We start from the raw sequence: 19,632 nt of genomic DNA, 5'->3' as shown, positions 1-19,632 counted from the left end.
ATTAGTGATTCTAATCATGCACCTGTTATGTTCTCTTCCTCCTTAACCTGCCCTAATGAGTTGAAATAGCTTGTTATTTAAATGCAAGACTTCAGAGAAACTGATTGGATTTTAGCAGCATTCACTAAGAAAATGTCTTGAGGTACATTAAATATGTAATGTAATGGTGATTCCATTAAATTTAATTGCTGCTTCTCTTACTGTGACTTTATTAGTGTTGTATGACTTGGGAAAAACAGTTTGAGTGTGTGTTGTGTTCTAAGCTCTTGTTGAATCTTGAACATATTAAGTATACGTATATTAAGAACTTGACCTGGAAATAAAATATTTGGAATTTGTACATTTATTTGTGTAGTAATGACAGGAAGCCCCTTGCATATGAAAGGGCTCAGTAGGATGATCCAGATTTCAACATTTCTTCTATTGCTGCAAAGTACATGGTCTGGTATTGATTAATTTCAGTATCCATTGGAGGCCTCTTCCTAACTCTGCAATGCTTCAAAGAAACACATTTGGTGAATTGTCCAATCTGACATCACAAAGCAGGCATACTCTCCAAATGTTCTCACTCGCTTCAGTGATAATTTGTTTTGTTGGTTGTCAGTGAAATAAGGTATTGTGACTTTATTTTAGGAACAGCAGTAAAAGCTGTGATCCATATTTTGCTGAAATACTGAACAGTAAACCAGAGTTTCTTCTTTGCAGTAGTGGACAACATTAAAAAAAAAAAGAATTTTTATTACTGAACATTTATGTAGTAATTGCCTCGTATCTAGAGCAAGACTTGCTAATATGAAGTTTTTAAAGTTACTGTATGAGGTTTTGACACTGGTGAAGGGAAGGACAGTGATGATGATGTAAGTGCTGATATTTAGCACAGCAAGGACCTCACCATCATTGAGGGAGCTGCTGCAGAAGATTGGTGATACAGTAATCTGGTTCTTGAGAGACCTTTTATAATGCCAGTAATAATTGGCTAGAATTTGACTGGTTTTGCAGGCACTGGCAGAAGCTAAACCCTCAGTGCTGCTCATACTGCTTTAATCTTTTTACATGTAGGCAGTGGGAGACCTTTTGATTTGTTAAAGACTTTAAGTCTTTTCCAGCTCTGCTGTAAAACAAGTCTTCTGGCAAGAAATTATTTATGATATACACAACTGAGTAGGAAAGATTTAGAAAATGGATTCTAAAAGAGGTCACTGTCATTAATTTAAATTTGTTTCTAACATTTCAGATTTTTCTTCTTGCCTGTCCCCCATGTCGGACTGCAATGATTCTCTTCAGGTATTACCTCTTCCTTACTGTATTTCTGTCTACTTGTACAATGTATTTTAGAAGTTAATCACTGCTTAATTTATAAAATACTAAGGGCAATAGAAATATCAAGTTGGAAAGGTGTATTGGTTAGATGGAAAAATGACACTTTGAGAAGGGTCAGGGCTTAAATCAGGGTGTTGGGCCCCTTATCCTTGCTTCTTATGTGTTGGTGGGTTTGGCCTCGCTGATGAACAGGAATTAGCTCAGTAACAGTGGATTAATGCAGATTATGGTATGAGCTACTATAATTTGTGTCATGGGCCTTGAACCGTTTTACCATCCTCAGTAGAAATTAGTAACTGGGCCTTGCTGGAAGCCATGCAGGCAGTCTGGGTCTGATTTCAAAATTGTGGATAGGGAAAGTTAAATAGGCTAAGCAAATTCTCTCTGGCTTCGTTGGGTATTTCTCAGATCTGTGCAGTCTTCTCTAAAATACTGCATGTTGTAGGTAACTTCTGCAGCAGCAGAGCTGAGTGGGGCAGCCAGTGTGTTGAGGGGAGGGTCAGGGACTTCCCAGGCAGTGGTCCTTGGCTGTAGCTGCCACCGTGGCATTAAACTCTGCTCCTCCTTGTCTTAGTCTGGGCAAAAATGATGCTGGGGGAATGCCTTAGACAGTCTTTCTGCAGCTTTTCCCTGCTGTTCCTTATTTCTGCAGGGATTATGCTGAACAAATACTCTACTAGCATCTCTCTTGGAGAGGGTGAGAATATGTCTGCTGTTCAGGAAATCTTTCCTAAAGACAAGTTATAGAGCAGAGGCCACAATATTAGTTGTTTTTCAGAATGGGTATATCTATTTTCTAACACCCTGACAGCATATAAATTATATTTGAAAATCTGTTTTAAAATTGTAGTACCTTTTCCTCCCTCAAGTTACTTTTAAATCCCTAGGAGTTTGACAGACAGTGGTGGGAGACAGTTTATTCTTTACTTTGTGTATAATGTAAAATAGACTGAAGCAGTTCTGATACCAATTTTCTGTTCCTGTGTTTCAACAGTAAGATGGCTGAAAGCTATACAAATTACAGTGTATAATACTACTTTCCTGCCTTGTGCTTTGCTTAGGACTTGCTGTTGCATTTTGATAAATGTAATTATTTTATTTAAGGGAATTCTTTCAAATTCTTAAAGCTTTACTTTGAAGCTGTTCATGCACAGCATTAAAGAGGAGTAAAACCCTTTATCAAAGATGCTATATTAAGCTCTGGAAGACAAATGAACAGCAGAATTCCAGCTATTTAGCAGCTTGCATCATGAACAGGATTATGGGCAGCCCAGGCTTTCTAGGAACCCAAAGCTCATTACAGAAAGCAGTCCTACTTTAGGAAATTCTTTAAGTATGTATTTAAAGATAGGATTTAGTCCAGTTTTATTGCATGTAATAGTGACTTAATTAAAATTCAAGCCTAAACAATTTTTTAAGTGTCTTGCTATCTTTTACTGAAGAGATACTACATAAAAAACATGAAAATATTATTATTGCATTTTATTTCCATGGATGAAAAGAATATCTCTTTTCTAAGGTTGCAGATGCATATGCTGAATGGGGCCCTCTTAGCATTGCTGTTTCCTGTTGTTAATACACGCCTGGTGAGTGTAATGTGGTTTTCCTCCTCCTTTTTTATTTATTTCTAAAAGATTATCTTTGGAGAGATGTCAGATGTTTGCTTTGCTTGGCCTTTTAAAGTTCATTTTACCAGGCTGTAGACTCCTGGTCACTACAGTGGAGCCAAAATAGCAATCTTGGATTTTTGGATGTTTTTAACTTGGTATGAGAAGACAGCACTGCTGTATTGAGTGTTAGCTCCATTCTAGCCACTAATGGAGGGAAAACTTGATGGCTTTGAAGGAGACTTTCACAGGTTAACCCTGTGGCCTGTGGTCAAAATTCAGTTTCAGGCTTTTCAAACTCTGTAAATGTAAGATTCCTCAGGCCTGGAAAATGCCAAATGTTATTGTTGGCTTTCATTCCCTCTCCCCTAAGATTAGGCACAGCAGATTTTTTTTTTCCTATAAAAGTTTTCAAATCTGCTGTAAAACTTTGGTCTCTTGGACAAAAAAAAATTAGCCTGTTGGTGTTTCTAGTGAGATTCTTAAATCCCCTGAGATTTAAAGGTAAAAAAAGCTATTTTGAGTCAAATGAAGTATTTTTGAGGCTTATTTCAAGAGCTGTTATCCATGCATATGTAGAGGAGGTGTATATGCTCATATGACTAGATGCTTTTATTTTTTTTCATATGATTTATCTACAAAAATTTGTTGTTGCAGCTATTTTAATGTCTGTTTTAAGACGGATATGAGTACTTTATGTTTAAGCAAACTATGCCCATAATAGAGGGTGAATTAATATTATTAACAAAATGGTTGTGGGCTTCAGAATCCATTTCAGATTTTGTTGGTGGATCTCCACTTGCAAGTCTTGACTGTCTAAATAAGATGAAATAGAAACTTAATGCTCATGTGCAGTTTGCAATTACATTTTATTAAAACTTGGTACTGTTGAAGAGGCAACAAATTAATAAAACAAGTGTTCTTTTCCTGATAAGGAAAACTTTTTATTTTGTATTTAAAACCATCTCATTTTTAAGTATATATAACCTTAGGCATGACAAAATTGGTCTGGGTAACTTATGAAGGAAAAAATGTTGAAGTATTTAATAAATCATTAGCTTGTATTTCTCTGCCATTATCACAGAACTCATTCATATTAGGGCAGTGGTGATTAAACAAGAAAGATACAGACTACTTATAAAATTGTTCCTATAATTTGGAACAGAGTAGCCAAAAGATACTGTCCAAGAGTAAATATTTTTGGAATAATTACAATTTAGGATATTTTTGGCCTAACAGCTGCTTGCCAGGCTTTTCGCTTTTCCATGTTTCTTCTGGCGCAGGATAATGTGGGTGATGTTGTACAGCACTGCCTTGATCCAGACTCTCTCATGGCAGACACACATTCTGCTCCACAATTCTCACTGTGGTTTTAACACCCACATTGTCCTGAAACAGGAAATGTCTCCTAAAACCTAGTAGGAATTAAAAAAAAAAAAAAAAAAAACCCAAAACCTCAATTTTTTCGAAGCTGACTGTTCTGTTTTTTTAATACCTAAGTGAAAAACTTTTGATTCAATCATTCAGAATGAGAGACAATCATTGCTTCAGCAGATGATGGATGTTTTAGTGGGTATCAGGATTTGGATTGTAAGTGCTAATTTGTTCAAAGTAATTTCCAGAACACCTCTTACATTTCATAGCACAGTCTGTTAGGGTCATGTGTTTTTGCTACCAATTACATTACTTAATGAAATACAAATGTCTTTTTGTAAATATGCTTCACTGTTAAGTTATCCTAAAGTGGAAGCTTCTGGCATAGTTTCATGGTTTCCATTTTATTGTAATGTATCTCAATTTTTTGTTGTTGTTTTTTAGAACCTTAGTAATTTCAAAATTCTTTTAAAATATCCCCCTTGCCAGTGAAAAAGGACAGTTGACATAGTCACTGAAACTACAGCAGAAAGTTTCTACCTTCTATTATTTTAATCTTTCAGTCAGACTATGCTAAACAATGCAGTTAAAAATCTTATTGGACTATAACAGGCACCTGGGATGGTGTTCAAAAAATGTAGCCTGAAAGGTGAGGTCAGTCTATTCTGTTCTTTCCAAGAAAATATTTTCCTGCCTTGGCATGAGGTTGAGATTAACAGACCAACAGTTAACAGACTTAAGCAACAGATGCACCCACTTGTATTTGTTTGGCACCTAAATATTGCAGTTATTAGCTACATTGGTTGCCATGTGCTGATGGAATTAAATTCTGTGCTTTGGGATAGGCATTGGATAATGATAAAACTGTTTTTGGTGCAGTCAGTGCTTTTGTGAGTTCTTCTTACCCTTTCCGAAATAAAGGAGAAGATGCTGAGGGAATTGGCTTGTTAGGCTTCCAAAAGGGAGACAGCAAGTTATAAGAGGACAGACAGGAGTAGAAATATTTCTTTTTACTCTGTATTTATATTCTACAGCACACAGTGTAGGTCCTGATAACCTGACTGTGCATGTGAATTAATTTAACTGCCACAAAGGCTACAACTGTTTGGAAAGTAACTGGGTTTGCTGGAGCTTTCATGTTGCATTAATCAAATTTTAAAGAAAAGTCTTTCCACTGGTTAAAAGTGGGAATTTTTTGCCAGCTGATGTCCTGAAGATGTTGATATAGATAAAATAAAAAACAGGACACGTCCCAGAAGTATTGGATACATGGGTGTCAGCTCACATGGCCGAGATGGTGCAGTTTTAATGTTTCCAGAAGCTGCTATATTCTATTCTTAGAACTATTTGGCCTGCGAAGTCCACATTCTAAATCTGTGTTAGGAGCAGAATCATACTCTGAGCAGGACTTTGAGTGCATTCTGTGTATGCTCCAGTCACTGGCTGCTGTATTGTTGTTGATTGTTGGAGTAATAATTCACTGCACTAAATAGTTAGCCTGTAATGGCTGTGCCTGCACAGCAGAATGGAATAGGTTTGGCAGCACATTGTTGTCTCTAAACTGACTTAATCTAACTGGCACAAGGGAAAACAACAGAAACAGTGGGGGGCTGTTGATAGATTGTGCTTGGGTGGCTGGTAGGTGATAAAGCCAAAGTTTGTGCATATTTGGGCACTTGTACATGCTCTGTGCATTAAAATGGTATTAGTGTGTCATTTACTGATAATGTCCAAGAAAGTGGCTGGTACAGTACACTTTGGTGTTTATTGGGCTGTGTTCTAGATGTCCTACAGGAAAGGCCAGAATCTGAGAGTTGAGTGCCTTCTATTCCTCTGCAGTCTTTGTAGAGAATGATGGAGGAGGTGCTCTTGAACACTGCAGTGCTTGAGCCAGGGTATAAATAATTAACAGAGAGTGGAGTGCTACTGTCAGAAACCAGAGCAAAGTGTCAGCCTGTGAGCCCACTGAAAACCACCTGCTGTGTCTGAGTGTTTAATCTAAGTTAGTATTATGTCCAAACTCTTTTGGGGTGAACTCAAAATATCTGACATCTGGGCTCCACTCTACTGCTGCCTTGAAGAGATTTTTCTAAAGCTGAGTTCAGGGCATGGAAAGCTCTGTTCTCTTTGGGCAGTAGCTGGTTTAAGTTAGAAAGTGAAGTCTTATTTGTTTTCACAAAGAGATTCTTTAAATCCTTGATTGACAGGAGATCCCCTGTGCCTTGCCTTCATTCCAGTTTCTCCTCACATGTGAAAGGTGCTTGTGCTGAGTGAGTCTTTTATTGACAAAACTGTTTATAGACAAGGCACAAGATGCAGGTGAGTTAGTTGCTCAGTACTAACTGTACTTTTTTTTGTGTTTGCTGTAGCCTGGCTGTACAACTTGAGTACTTGGCTGTACAGCAACTCTGCAGCTCTATAGCAGGAAATGCACTTGCAGAATCAGCCAGGCTTCAGAACAAGCAGTCTTTTACAGTGGGAAAAAGATGTTTTGTTTTACACACAAAAAAATACTGTCAACACTACTGCAGCATAACAACTGTTACTCTGTTCTCAGGAGTGTCCCAGCACAGTGTTTGTGTAACAGATCCTCACAACTCCATGGCTGTGGAAGCCCTTTTGACACCACAGATAAATGGAGAATGCTCCTTGGCAGGAGTGAGTGCTGCTGTTGATATCAGGAGCAATTGTTTCTGAAGTGGGAGTGGTGCAGCTTTTTCTCCACTTAGGATCACTGCTTTAGCCCCATCCCAAATAATTTTAATTACCTCACTTTGCTCTCTGTCTTGTTCAATGAAGGACAGTAGAAAAGGTTCAGATTTAGGAAACCTCACAACTTTCATGAAGTTTTTGCTTTTGCTTAGTTACCTGGTTTGTGTTTGTTTTGATACAGAATACTTGGAATGAAATAACCCAACAGATTGTACGGGAGGGTTGGTTTAGCTTAGCCCCTACAGGAGCTGGCTCACCACCTCGGAGGTTGCCATCAGGACACACACAGTGTCCAGTGGGGGAATGCCAGGACTAGCATAACCCAGTGGTTGGTTTTAGAATCTTCTAGAGTCTTTAGTATCTTCTACATTCAAAATAGGCTATAAGAATTGTTAGTTGAATTTAAAAGATCACTATGTTATTTACCAACTGTTTGACTACTGGTTAGGAAGAAAATCAAACTCTCTTTCAACCTCTCTTCTGTTGATGTAGAAATTTCTGTAATGTTTCAGTTTCAAGGCTGTGACTCAGTGTCTCAGAAGAGTCATAGAAAAGGAAGGCTTTTCTCCCCACTCCCTACTTCCCAACACACAAGCCACAGTGGTAGGTCCCGTGTCTGAATTCTTCTGGCTGGAAAATGACAGAACGAGTCTGCATTTGAATCAAGGTTTTTCATTATTCCCAAGAGATTTCATTGTCCCATTTTCAATTCAGAAAAATACTGCAACAGTGTGGCTTTTTAGCTCTGCAAGTCGGATGCAGTAAAAAGCTGAATTCTGAATTTTTGAGTGTTTTCTATTACTGTTCAGTTTAAAATGTGCTGCTTTAGTGTAATAGAGCACAGTATAAGCTAAGGAGCTTATAGATGGGACTAACTTTCAAATACAGTGCATCCCCTTTTCTAACTGATAAAGAGCTAGAAATAGTTGGGTCTGGATTAGGAGGCTCAAACACAGTTATGACTGAAGTTATTTTTAGTATTATTTTAGGTGTCTGACTTCTTAGAAGAGAAATTACACTAATTCAAATAAACACACAAATGACTAATTGTAATTTCCCAAAAGTTGGCAGCAGGTGAGAAATACCTGATTCACTATTAACTGGTAATTTGTTTACACGTAATTCTGCAGCTTGTCTTTAAAACCAAGAAGTGACTGGTCATTTTTTACTTTAATTTATATTTGCTCAAGCTTAGCAATTCTGTACATGCATGCAGGTTGCTATAAATCAGGTATTTAGATTTTTTGCACAGGCCTCCTCAGTAATTATTTGTGTGTGTCTATATATGTATATATATATACTTTTATATATAAAGACCTCATTTATGGAGTTCTCTCACAAGGTGACAAGCATCTTTTCTTTCTAAAAAGACTTCTACTCTGTGGGGGTGTGCGTAATTTCTGATTTAATTATTTGAGTGGTTTGCATTGTTATTGGTAATTCATGCTAGCAAAGAAAGGGAAAGAGCAACCTTATGTTACTCCTTTGTTGTGCTTATGGCTAATTTTGGGAATTACCTACTGGAAGTGCAGTGTTTATGTTAAGGGGGATGGAATGGGTACAGTTAGCTGCACTTTCAAGGCACTAACCATTAATGTCTGTTATTATACATAGGTGATAAAATAACTGTAGGCATTGCCATGGGTTAGAAAGAGAATTATTCCTTGGAACTTGGTTGTTAGTGATGAAAAATACTTACAAATATTTTCCTTATTCCACAGCTTCCATTTGAAACAGAGATTTATTACATCCAGCATGTGATGCTCTATGTTGTGCCCATCTATCTGCTGCACAAAGGAGGTAGGTAGGCAGTTTACTCCCTATGGATTGAACTGGTCCTATGGAATGAAAACACTTTGTAAACCAATTTTCTCTGTTTTTAATTAATAGTTCCTGATGTTCTAGTGTTCTAATGTTGGAGCTTTTAACCCAGGTAATGAGTTGTGTCAGGCACTAAACAAAAAATTGTTAAAATGGTCTTTTGCCTAAAGGGATATTTAGAATGTATTTGCACAATGTGCATTGTCTCCTTGAGCAGATCTCTGCCATCTTGCATTATTCTCAGTTGTTAGTGGGATGTATTTTTAAGATTTTTACCTTCTTGGATGTCTCTTGAGAAGTACTGGAACTCAAAATGAGCCAAAAAAAAAAATTAGTTGTCTAGTTAGATAAATCCCAGAAATTCTGTAGCTCCAGTGGAATGTAGTGACACATATCACTGAAATGAACTAGATTGCTTGTTATCCCTTCTAACAATGTTGCTGTCTTGCATTCACTTCTGCCACAACAGTTCAGTAAGTCTGGGAATCCTAAATTGTTTCCCTGGCCAGTGATTTTTCCAGTTGTGGATCCTCAAAGGGAATGACTGTACATTCAGCTGGTGTGGTGCTCTGCACCCCTCTAGTGCTGCCATGTCTCTAGCTGCATTTCCTAGCAGAGCTGGATTGTTCCATCCAGGAAATAAAATACAATCATTTGCGATCCACACGTTCAGTAGCCTTCAATGAAAGCCCTGAGGATGTGATGTCAAGCAATGGGATGCAGTCAGGCTCTTCCATCCTGCTGAATCCATTGGGTTTTATACCACTGGGCACTTAGAATCCTTCACCCTCTTTCACTGTAACCTTTGTGTTGCAGTGACCTGATTGCACTGTGACCTGCTGAGTGAAATAAAGAAAAATGATTGAGAGGAAAAGTGAAGTCTGATACTTCAAAAGATGATTCTGTTTCTTTCTTTCATCAGGGAAATATGCCAGCCGTGTTTTAATTTTAATCCACCCTTGATATCCTGAAATTCTGGCAAATAATGCCAAAGTGCAGGGTAGTTGTAGGAGTTACACAAACTCATAATCTTTGCAGGAGAAGGGTGAGGAGCGGGGGACAGAAAATGTAAGCAGCCATGGAGTGAACGGTAGGTAGTGACAAAGCTCTTGTGATGTATGTCAGTATAACACTTGGTGGCCTTGGAGTTCCCATCTGAGGTCACTTTAAGACAGTCCTTAGCTTTAAAAAGGCTTGGCCTTGGGTGATGCTTGATGTGTTCTTTTTTGTTTTGATAGTTTGGTGGTTTGGTTTGGCTTTTTGCTTGTTTTGAAGTAGAGGTTCTTCAGAATCTGGGACTGACAAGAACTGGATTTGCAGTTAGAAGGGTTTGCTGTTGGACACTTGTCACCCTGGCTCAGTATTCTGAACCCCTACCCTGTATTTATGTACAGGTATTTGCTGCCATCTAACGTTCACGTGATGGCAGTAAAATTGCTTAAAGAACGTTGTTGGCTAAACGTGTGAATTGAGATTGCTCTGGGCTGTTTAACTAATAACTGCTCCATTTCTTATGCACTTGGCTCCTCGTCACCTGACTGGCTGTAACAAAACACCCATGAACTCCTGTCACAGGTGACCTAATGGATCCCTTTTGGTGGAAAAATGATGCAGCCTAAAAATATTTGTTAATATTAATTTTGTCATTTCACTAGCGCCTCTCTTTAAGTACTTTATGAGTAGGTCACACAGGCCTTTGTCCTGAGTTCTGTATCTTGTGAAAATTGCTTTTTCATTGCTGACATTGATCAGCATGCAGCTTGATTTCAGTATTGTAAACAGAAATTTCCATCAGTGAATCTGTGGATTATGATGGAGAGAAGTAATTGAAGGGTTGAAAGTTGAAAAAAATGAAAAGGAATGGATTGTATTTGGAAAAATATACTACTTCAGTTTTATTGGGAAACTGCCTATATTACTGGTGACCTTGATAGGATCCAAATATTTCTCAAAGACAGGGTGAGCAGAACACCTGAAGCAGAGTGGATTTGAGGCTCAGGCTATAGGGAACTGTACCCTTTGCTTACAATACCCTTATCAGGTATTGCACCAGCCACGCACACACATCCAAACTGCCCACTGGAGTTTTTCCTCTTTGAAAGGAAACGGGTGACAGTAAGCAAGGGCTGTAATAACTTATTTTCTGTCTTTTCCTGCTACTTTTTACAGTGATGCAGGCTGGCAACCTTCATGTCCTTCCTGACCCTGTAAAGAGTGGGGGCTTTACCACAGTTAGCAGCACATGGATATGAGAGGTGCTTGGAACTCAGGCTTCAGTGTTGCACAGTGAACTCACTGGAGCTCAAGGACATGGATCCCTTCTGGGGATTAAAAACTCCTCTCCCTCTTACTCCTCTCTGTACTGAGTGGATATAAATTTCCATACTTCCCTTTCTTAACATGTTTTCTTTCTAAGTGCATATATGCATGTATACATAGCATGCCTGCCAGGCTGGACAAATGAAATGCTTTTACACCATGGCTCATCTTTCTTGGCAGCACTAAGAGGCTCTCATGCAAAATAGATGTAGTGTGGATGTAACAAGCCAGCAAACAAGATTCCTACCTCAAGTCAGTTCTCACATAAAGTGTATCTGCAGTTGGCACTTTTATTTTCCTGGATAAATCTCACCTTGTGTCACCTGCCTCCCAAAACTGCAGTATGTGTCTGACATAGCAGATGCATAGGACACAGCATCCCAGAAACTGCTGGAGCAGTTGAACCAAACCTTGCAGGTCACTGTTTTCTCTTGTCCTTAAGAAGTGAGACTCTCAGAGACCTTCAGTGGGGTCAAGAACATCTAAGTTCTTAAACTGTGTATTCTTCAGATAATGAAAAAAAGTCTAGTTTGCACTACATCAGGTTTAGAGACTGATCATGATGAGTCTGTTTCTGACTGTCTTAAGCTTGTTTTGGTCAGGTTTTCCAATGGATTTGACAAGATCAGGTGTGCACCTTATTTCAGAACATCAAATCAGACTGAAAGTTAATCAAGGCAGAATTGTTATTTCCTTAGTGCAGTGATCAAACAATATTCTAAATTACATTATTCCACAGCAGATTGAAATAAGAGTGAATTTGTAGCAGCTCCCTAGAGCTCAGGAGATAACCTGCCCTGTGTTTTGATATCCCCAGTGTTATTTATTTGAGTTAGTAACTCCAGTAGGTAGAAGAGGCTGGTGGCGTTGAGATGTTTGGGATTCTGTGGCTGCAGGGAGCGATGCTGAGCGTCCGTCGGGCGGCTCCGTCGGGCAGCTCTGTCCTGCAGCCGCGGGCGGGTCTGTCGGGGGCAGCTCTGTCCTGCAGCTCTGTCCTGCAGCTCTGTCCTGCAGCTCTGTCCTGCAGCTCTGTCCTGCAGCTCTGTCACGCGGGCGGCGCCGGCGCTCGGCGCGGCGCTGGTGCCGGCGGGGTGCGCTGCGCAGCGCGGCCGGCAGGCGGGGCAGTGGCCGGGCGGGGCTGCGGCCGGGCGGGGCTGCGGCCGGGCGGGCGGCGGGCGGGGCAGTGGCCGGGCGGGGCTGTGGCCAGGCCGGCGGCCGGGCGGGGCAGTGGCCGGGCGGGGCTGCGGCCGGGCGGGGCAGTGGCCAGGCCGGCGGCAGGCGGGGCAGTGGCCGGGCGGGGCTGTGCCCGGCCCGCGCGGGGCCGCAGGAAGTGCACTCCGTGGGCCGGGCTGGCCGGGGATGGCCTTGCGAGGGCCGGGCAGCTCTGTGCGCTGCCCCGTGTGTCTTAGGAGCCGATTTGCCGCTAAATAAATGAGTTGTTTGCTGGGAATAGAAGCAGAATTTGCTCCTTAGGCAAGTGCTGTATCTTTCTAAGCAATGAAGAGCCAGTGTCCGACTCAAGTCCCAAAGCTCATTTTTTTGTGATCTGTCTTCCGAGGTGGCATCAGAAGAGGAGCTCTGTGGCATTGTCACACAGGCAGTTGAAGCTGTCGATTTCCTTTTCCTTTTCTCCCTTCTCGCGGAGGATGCCTCTGCTGTGCTCAGCCGGCGGGCAGGAGCAGCCAGCAGCTCCCGCAGAGCAGGGCAGCGCTCCTGACCTCAGGACAGCCTGGGCTTGCTGGAAGATGCAGCACACAGATACCAAGTACAGATGAAAGGATCATTTTTCCTTTGGTTGTAAATTAGGAAAGTGCAAATAAAACACTAAACTTGTGTTTTCCATTGGCTGTTAGGACCAAATTTAAAGACCTCTTTTTAGCTGTTGCACCCTATGTCAGCCACTTTCCCACTTTGTGACACTTCCCTGCCTTTAGCTAATTCTTTCCTTACCTTTTAAAAGGAGTTATCAAGCAGGCTTTATTATATACCTTTAGTAGTAATCCAGGAGAAATATCACTTCATATTTAGATATACAGTCATAAATCTAGTCCATCTCGTTATTAATTGAAATACTTGATAATGTGTGATGCAGCTCTTTTGTAAGAGTTTACTCTTACTTCAGTAATTTAACCAAATTACTCAGAGAACTATCGACTCTTGCATGTTATTTCCCTACTCTGCTTCTAGCAATTCCATGTACTATTCCAGATTTCTCTACCTGCTGAATGCCCTGTATTAGACATAAATGTGTGGTTTGCTGTTGAGCTGTGCTTGTGCCGTGGCACCTTGAGCAGCAGGGTAGCTCTTTGTGCTGTTACTCTGGCTGCAGGCTCAGGCTGCAGCCTCTCTTGTAGCTTGAATATTCGAGGATAATCTTGTTTGATGATTTAAGAGAGATGAAGAGGAAGATGAGGGGATTTGTCCCTGGCCTGTGACCCTCTGAGCTTTATGCACTGGGCAGTTACAGTTAGTTTGAAAAATGAAATATCTCTCCAGGAGATGGAGAAATTTAGAAGGGCAGGTGCCAGTATGTGGAAGAACTGCTACTATATGAAGGTGGAAGAAGAGCTATTGCTGCTGCTTTATGGAATATAAAAAATGATTCCTGAGAGAAGCAGGTAGTGTAAGAGCTCTGTCAGAGCTGGTTCTGATGAGAGTAGCTGGCACTGAGGGGAAATAGAAACCTCCTGGCATAAGGTACTAGTTTGAAACCTACACATGGAGTCAGAACAGCTGTAGGGGAAACATGGATTTCAGGATCATCCTCTTGAAAACATTTTTTTTCCTGTTTTCCCCTGGAAAGGAAGTTTTATCTCTAGGCTAGCTCAATAGGCATGCAACTGGAATTAACCCTCTGATCAAGGGAAATAAAAGGAAAATAAATTTGCCCACATATTTTTGTAAGCTTGAAAATGAAATAATTGTAATAGTTGCTCTGAGTTTTGGATTAAACAGGTCTGCTTATAATTGTAAGATGACTGAGAGTGTGCAGCACTGGAAAACTCATAAAGCTCTATCAGATGTAGTGGGAATGAAAGCAAGACATTAAAGAGATTATTTTAAACCCTACTAAATTAAAAATTTGTACTATATTTAGATTCTAATTCTGTAATTCAAACAGAGGAGTAATTTTGTTCTGCATTATGTTTTCACAGAAATACAAAAGGAGTATTGCTTTCTACTAAGTTGTGTTCAAATTTTCAGAAGCCTGTGTATTGAGAATTTGAAATAAAAATAGTTCATAAAAACATTTGACCTAGCACATTGCAGGGAGAGAACAGTATTAAAAAATGGCATATCTTTGTTGATCCTTAGTTCTTTAAACCCATGCTTCCATTTCCTAGATTGCAAAATTATCAACTTGGCATATTCAATGTCAACAAAGTCTTGTTTAGAAGCAGTTGAAGAACCCCAAACTCTTCAGTCTATATGGAATCCTTTGTATCAATGCTATTGAAGTAATGAAGTGCAATTTAAACTGAGGTATCCCCTGCCATGCTCTTCCAATGCAGGAGCAAACATGCAGCCTACCTAGATGGCCCCAGCTTGGAATGGTCTCAGCTGTCTAGGGAGTGAGTGTTTTTGAGAATGAGATCAGTGCCAGACTGGCACTTGGACTAAATTTCTGTAAGTGCTTAATGTATAAGAACTGCCCATGATCCTTCATAAATAGAGAGTGAAACTCTCTGCTCCCACCTACTGAAATTGATTTCCTATGCAAGCAGCAAGTAGCTTTTGCCAAAGCCAACACAGGCCCTTCAGACAGCCACTCAGCTGGCTCTCAATTTTCCTGTTTGTGTTTTTCTTTTAACAGACTGTACTATGGAAAATAGACCACACGGGTCCATTAAATAGCAATCCACTGAATAGCAGGGCTGTAGAGTAATAAAATCTATAGTGGGTATTTATATAATGAGAAATGTACAGAAAATATCCCAGGTATGAATTTAAAATTAGTTTCACAAAGCACACTGTGGAATCTAGAGTGCTCCAAAATGTTTTTGTGTGGAGGTCAGTGTTTCCTTTTTGTCCTTTGATGTCCAAATAGTGCTACTGCTGAAAATCACACCATTATTTTCAGGATTGCAAAGTCTAATAAGGAGGGATATTTTTAGTAGGAAGCAAGACCAAAAATCTGTAGAGAGCAAAAGTTGCTGATGTATTTTTTTAAAATTTTGCAACAGAGCAAGGATGTAGCAGAGGGAAATTCCTTGCTGGGGGAACCTGAACAGCTCTGCTAAAGGACCTTTGAAATGCCATTCCCTGATTAGACTGAAGCTGGACATGAGAAGCCTGGGTTCAAAGCCAAATTGTGCCATGGATCTGTGTTGTCATCTTGTGCAATTTCCTTGGTCTTTTAATGACTGTTGTCTCCCTCCAGTCTCGTTTTGTAGTTGGGGTCACTTGCCTGTATTAGTATTTATACCCTACCTGCCCTGTAAGTCACCTGGAAATGGAGGTGTGTGTATTTTAGCTTTCCTGGGTGCTTACCCCTTTAGACTCTCACTAGGCTTTGTCAAATACTTTTGAAATAACACAGGCAGCTGCCAACAGAAACCTAATTTGGTTTAGCACTGCTCAGCCAGTTCCCGGGAGCTGCTTTGATACCTTATTTAAATTTCATGTTGTGTTTTGTATCTAGGTTAAACACGCACCTAAAACTGCAAGGACAATATAAATAAATTTTGCAAGTCAAGCAGTGTTTTCTTTACAGCAGAGGAGGGAGTACAAAGAGTTTCTCTAAAGAGTTTCTCTAAAGCATGACCAGGTCACCTAAAGTTGGTGCAGCCAAAAATAGAGCCATGATCTCCTGCACTCTGACACCAAGGCTCATTCCTCCTCCTCCTCTTCTCTCTGTAATGAAAAACCATATTCAAGGTGGTGTCACCTATCTGATGTTTTCAGGCCATGGAGTTTAATGAATATCATTGCTGTCTAAGTCAAGACTTCTGCACTGTTTTCTAAATAGGATGCCAGCTCTTAGCTCACACTTGACAAGTGCATCCCAAGAATTACTGCTGGGATTTTTTTCCCTGTACCTGCAGAACTCAAAGTGATTCCTGTAGAGTTCTTTTACCTTTGGTTCTACTTCCTGTTCAGACACTTCTGGCCTTCACCCTCCCACTGCATAAGAAACCTTACAAGCTGCCCTGTGCTTTCCAAGTAGCTCCTGTGCCCAAGTGTATCACGGGCTCCCCAAGTCCCAGCCTACTCCCTGACCCACGGTGTGCAGAGGTACCTGGGGTGATGCCACTGCTGCTGGCTCCTTGTTAGAACCTGGAGGGGTGTGTGGGGTGCAGGTGTGCTGCTGGCACTCACACACACACACACACAGTCTTACCCTGTGCAGGCAGCAGCACAGCACTTGTGTTCTTGGCAGTGGGCACTGCATAGATGTGCAGTTTTAGACAGCAACGTGTCTGTGATTTTGAGTCTGTAGTACTCACAAAATGCTATTGAATTGAACTTATTTCAGGTAGCTACTGCAAAATCAATTTGAACTGGCATGATGGGTACAAATTACAGAAGGAAACTGTACAGAAAATAATTTTGAAAGGGTCACAGAGCTTGAGGAAGCATTGCTCTAGAGACCTTAAACCTGAGCTGGGATGCAGCATTAAACAGTTATGTGGTCACAGCAGTTACATGTATTTATCTCTACAGGATGCCATACACAGGCATTTTCATAGCAGCTCTGGTCTGGTGGGTGCTGTGGTAGCTGCTCTGCATGTGGAGTTATTTAAGTTCCCATTAGCCTTGTATACTGTATGCTGAAGTCTTTCATTACTGCCTGGTAATTACTGAGTGTGCTGGCTAGCCAAGGCCAGTATCAATATTGCACTCTGTGCTCTAAGCTGTCCTTTGAGTACTGGATACATGTTTCAGTATTTAATAATATCTAATGGATCAGAGAGCAGATAAAGGCAGATAAAAAATGCCAGTATATTTTTATAATCCTCTGAAACTCTTACAGCAGCCAAACAGCATGACATCGTGCATCTTTCCTTATGGAAAGATGCGTAAGGAAAGTCATAAGGAAAGTAGTATTTTTCCACATATCTTACAGTGCAATTTTCATGTCTGCTAGTAAGAGTCTAGTGAACACTGTAAACTGGTTTTCTTCTTACCATATGAAATTTGAATATTTAATTCCCAAAATAATCTTGTATCTATGAGTACTTCTATTAAATCTGATTTCCTTGGTACATTCTAGATCGGGGAACATTGTGTTTTGTCAGTAAAGCCTGGTTTTGAGAGGGTAGAAAAAGGTTGGAATAATATATCTGCTACTTCATTTGAAGGGAAAAAAGTATTTTACAGTATCTGTGATAGCTACTGATTATAAAACTGTTTGTAGTGTATAGATGAAAATATCTCCACAGCAGCTTTCATTTAAAAGCATAAGTCTGTCATTAATGGATTGACCACCTGATACAGCTTTTCTGTTCCTTGGCATTATTAGTACAAGTTCCTTTTCAATAGTTGTTAAACAACCATAAAATTAGGAAATTACAATTAAGCTGTGCTCTAATAAAGGCTGTGCAGGATCTGCTGCTGCCTAAGTCAGTTCTGTGCATGCTGAAATTATAATCCCTGCAAGAAGCAGGTTTAAGTATAGATAACCTGATTTTTGGAAGATTCATTGTACACCAATATTGCATTATTACTTCTGTGATAGAAGGAAGAATGAAGTAAATATCATTGATATTGGTGAAAAATAGATTTAGTAACATATTGTACATTTCACTGCTGGACAAGGAGGAGGAGCTGATCAGGTTGCTTCAGGTAAGAAATAAAGCTCTCAAATATTAATTACTTTAATGATATTGAGGAGGTTATCAGCTCAAACCAGATGTCCTGACATCCAGGAGAGGGAGGATTTTTCATTGAGAGTGTGATGGGCACAGCAGTGCAGCTGAACATTAATGTATTCCTTTCTTTTCAAGGTATCTACACCCCTGAACCGCTCTGCAATTTCTGGTGGGCTCTTTTATCCACGGGGTTTATGTTTGTCTATCATTTTAGCATCTTGCAGATCCTGGGATTGGTAAGTAAACCCAGGTTAATAAATGGGTAGTCTGCAAGTACTTTCAGAGTAAAAACACTGAGTAGTTTGAGTGTCCAGGTCTACATGCATAAGACTACTTGCATGCAAATTTTTGATAAGGCTGCTTGTATGCAAATTGCATGTTCTAACAAGCATTTGTATCTTATATCTTGCAAGTACTGGTAAAATAGTGCATAGATTGGTTATGTACCTGCATAAATCCATTTATTAAATACACAATGGAATTTAGATCTACTTTTTTTCTGAAAGCTGCCCTACTTGTGTTGAGCAAATGTGTGTCACCTGAACATTTTTATTATGGTAATTATCTAAATTTTCACTGTTTTTAGGTGAATCAATGCAAGATAAAAATATTGTTAATTGATAAATTTATTGTTGCTTCCTCAGGTTACAGAAGTGAATTTGAACAACATGTTGTGCCCAGCCATCTCAGATCCTTTTTATGGGCCCTGGTACCGAATCTGGGCATCTGGACATCAGACTGTCATGACCATGACTCATGGGAAACTCATAATCCTGCTGTTTCACAGTGCTGTCCCCACCTTCAAATGGAGCATGGACTTGCTTAGACTCCCAGCTAAGAAAATAGACTGAAATTTCTCCCCACAGAGTAATTCATACAGGAAGCAGAGATATACTGGAAAACAAAGAGCGGGGGATGAGATGGCTTTATACTTCTTCCCACAGTTTTTTGCCTCAAAAACACCTCTGTAATGAAGTGAGGTTTTTTTACCTGCTGTTTCTCACTGCCTATTGCCAATGGCAAAATTAGTGGCCTTATTCTGGGGAAGGTTCATGTTTTATACATTTTGTATAGATTACAGTAGAATCTTGCTAAGCCACCATTTAAAATTAGGCCAGGACCTGTCCACATTCCAGCAAAGAGAGTGGCAGTGCTACCTCATTTTGACTCCTTTTCTATTAAAGAATTGTACACTTCTAGGATAGGAAATAATACTGAATTGTAGCACTCCACTGATGTGAACCAACATGCTGAACTGCATCACCTGGCTTAACTCTTAAAGCTTGAATGTTCAAAATAGTCACAGGAAATCATGCACACTTAATCTTCCAATCAGAAGTGCAAAACAGTGAGGTTCTACTGTATTTTCTTTAAGCTGGTTGAAAATGTTGGGGAACAATAGCTCATTAAAAAAAATTAATCAACTACTTAATTTCTAAGCTGCAGTTGATAAGTACCTATCTAATGAAGTCCCATCATGATTCTTTAGAGATGCTTTTATTTTGGTAAGGGAAAAAAGAATGTTGAAATAATTTCTAAAGACCACGTTATGTATAGTCCATGATAAGATATTGCATCCACTGTTCTGTCCTGACTTTGAAGAAAATGGTTTTTTTCACTTTCCTTAGACTGGAGAAGGAGTGGAGATACAAAGTCCATTGTAAACA

General features: G+C 40.0%; 1 protein-coding gene across 1 annotated transcript in view; it reads left to right on the top strand.

Annotated features, from left to right (window-relative positions):
- The window catches only part of TMEM164 (transmembrane protein 164), a 33,280-nt gene extending 13,648 nt beyond the window's left edge, over nucleotides 1-19,632 (top strand). The window contains exons 3-7 of the mRNA XM_053956176.1: nucleotides 1,235-1,284; nucleotides 2,840-2,906; nucleotides 8,735-8,813; nucleotides 18,101-18,201; nucleotides 18,610-19,632. Coding sequence (XP_053812151.1) covers nucleotides 1,235-1,284; nucleotides 2,840-2,906; nucleotides 8,735-8,813; nucleotides 18,101-18,201; nucleotides 18,610-18,816 — 504 coding nt within the window. The 3' untranslated portion in view covers nucleotides 18,817-19,632. The remainder of the gene's footprint in view (nucleotides 1-1,234; nucleotides 1,285-2,839; nucleotides 2,907-8,734; nucleotides 8,814-18,100; nucleotides 18,202-18,609) is intronic.

The sequence above is a fragment of the Vidua chalybeata genome, chromosome 14 (genome assembly GCF_026979565.1).
Source record: "Vidua chalybeata isolate OUT-0048 chromosome 14, bVidCha1 merged haplotype, whole genome shotgun sequence".
Lineage (NCBI taxonomy): Eukaryota > Metazoa > Chordata > Aves > Passeriformes > Viduidae > Vidua > Vidua chalybeata.
This window is presented reverse-complemented; position numbering and strand designations above follow the sequence as displayed.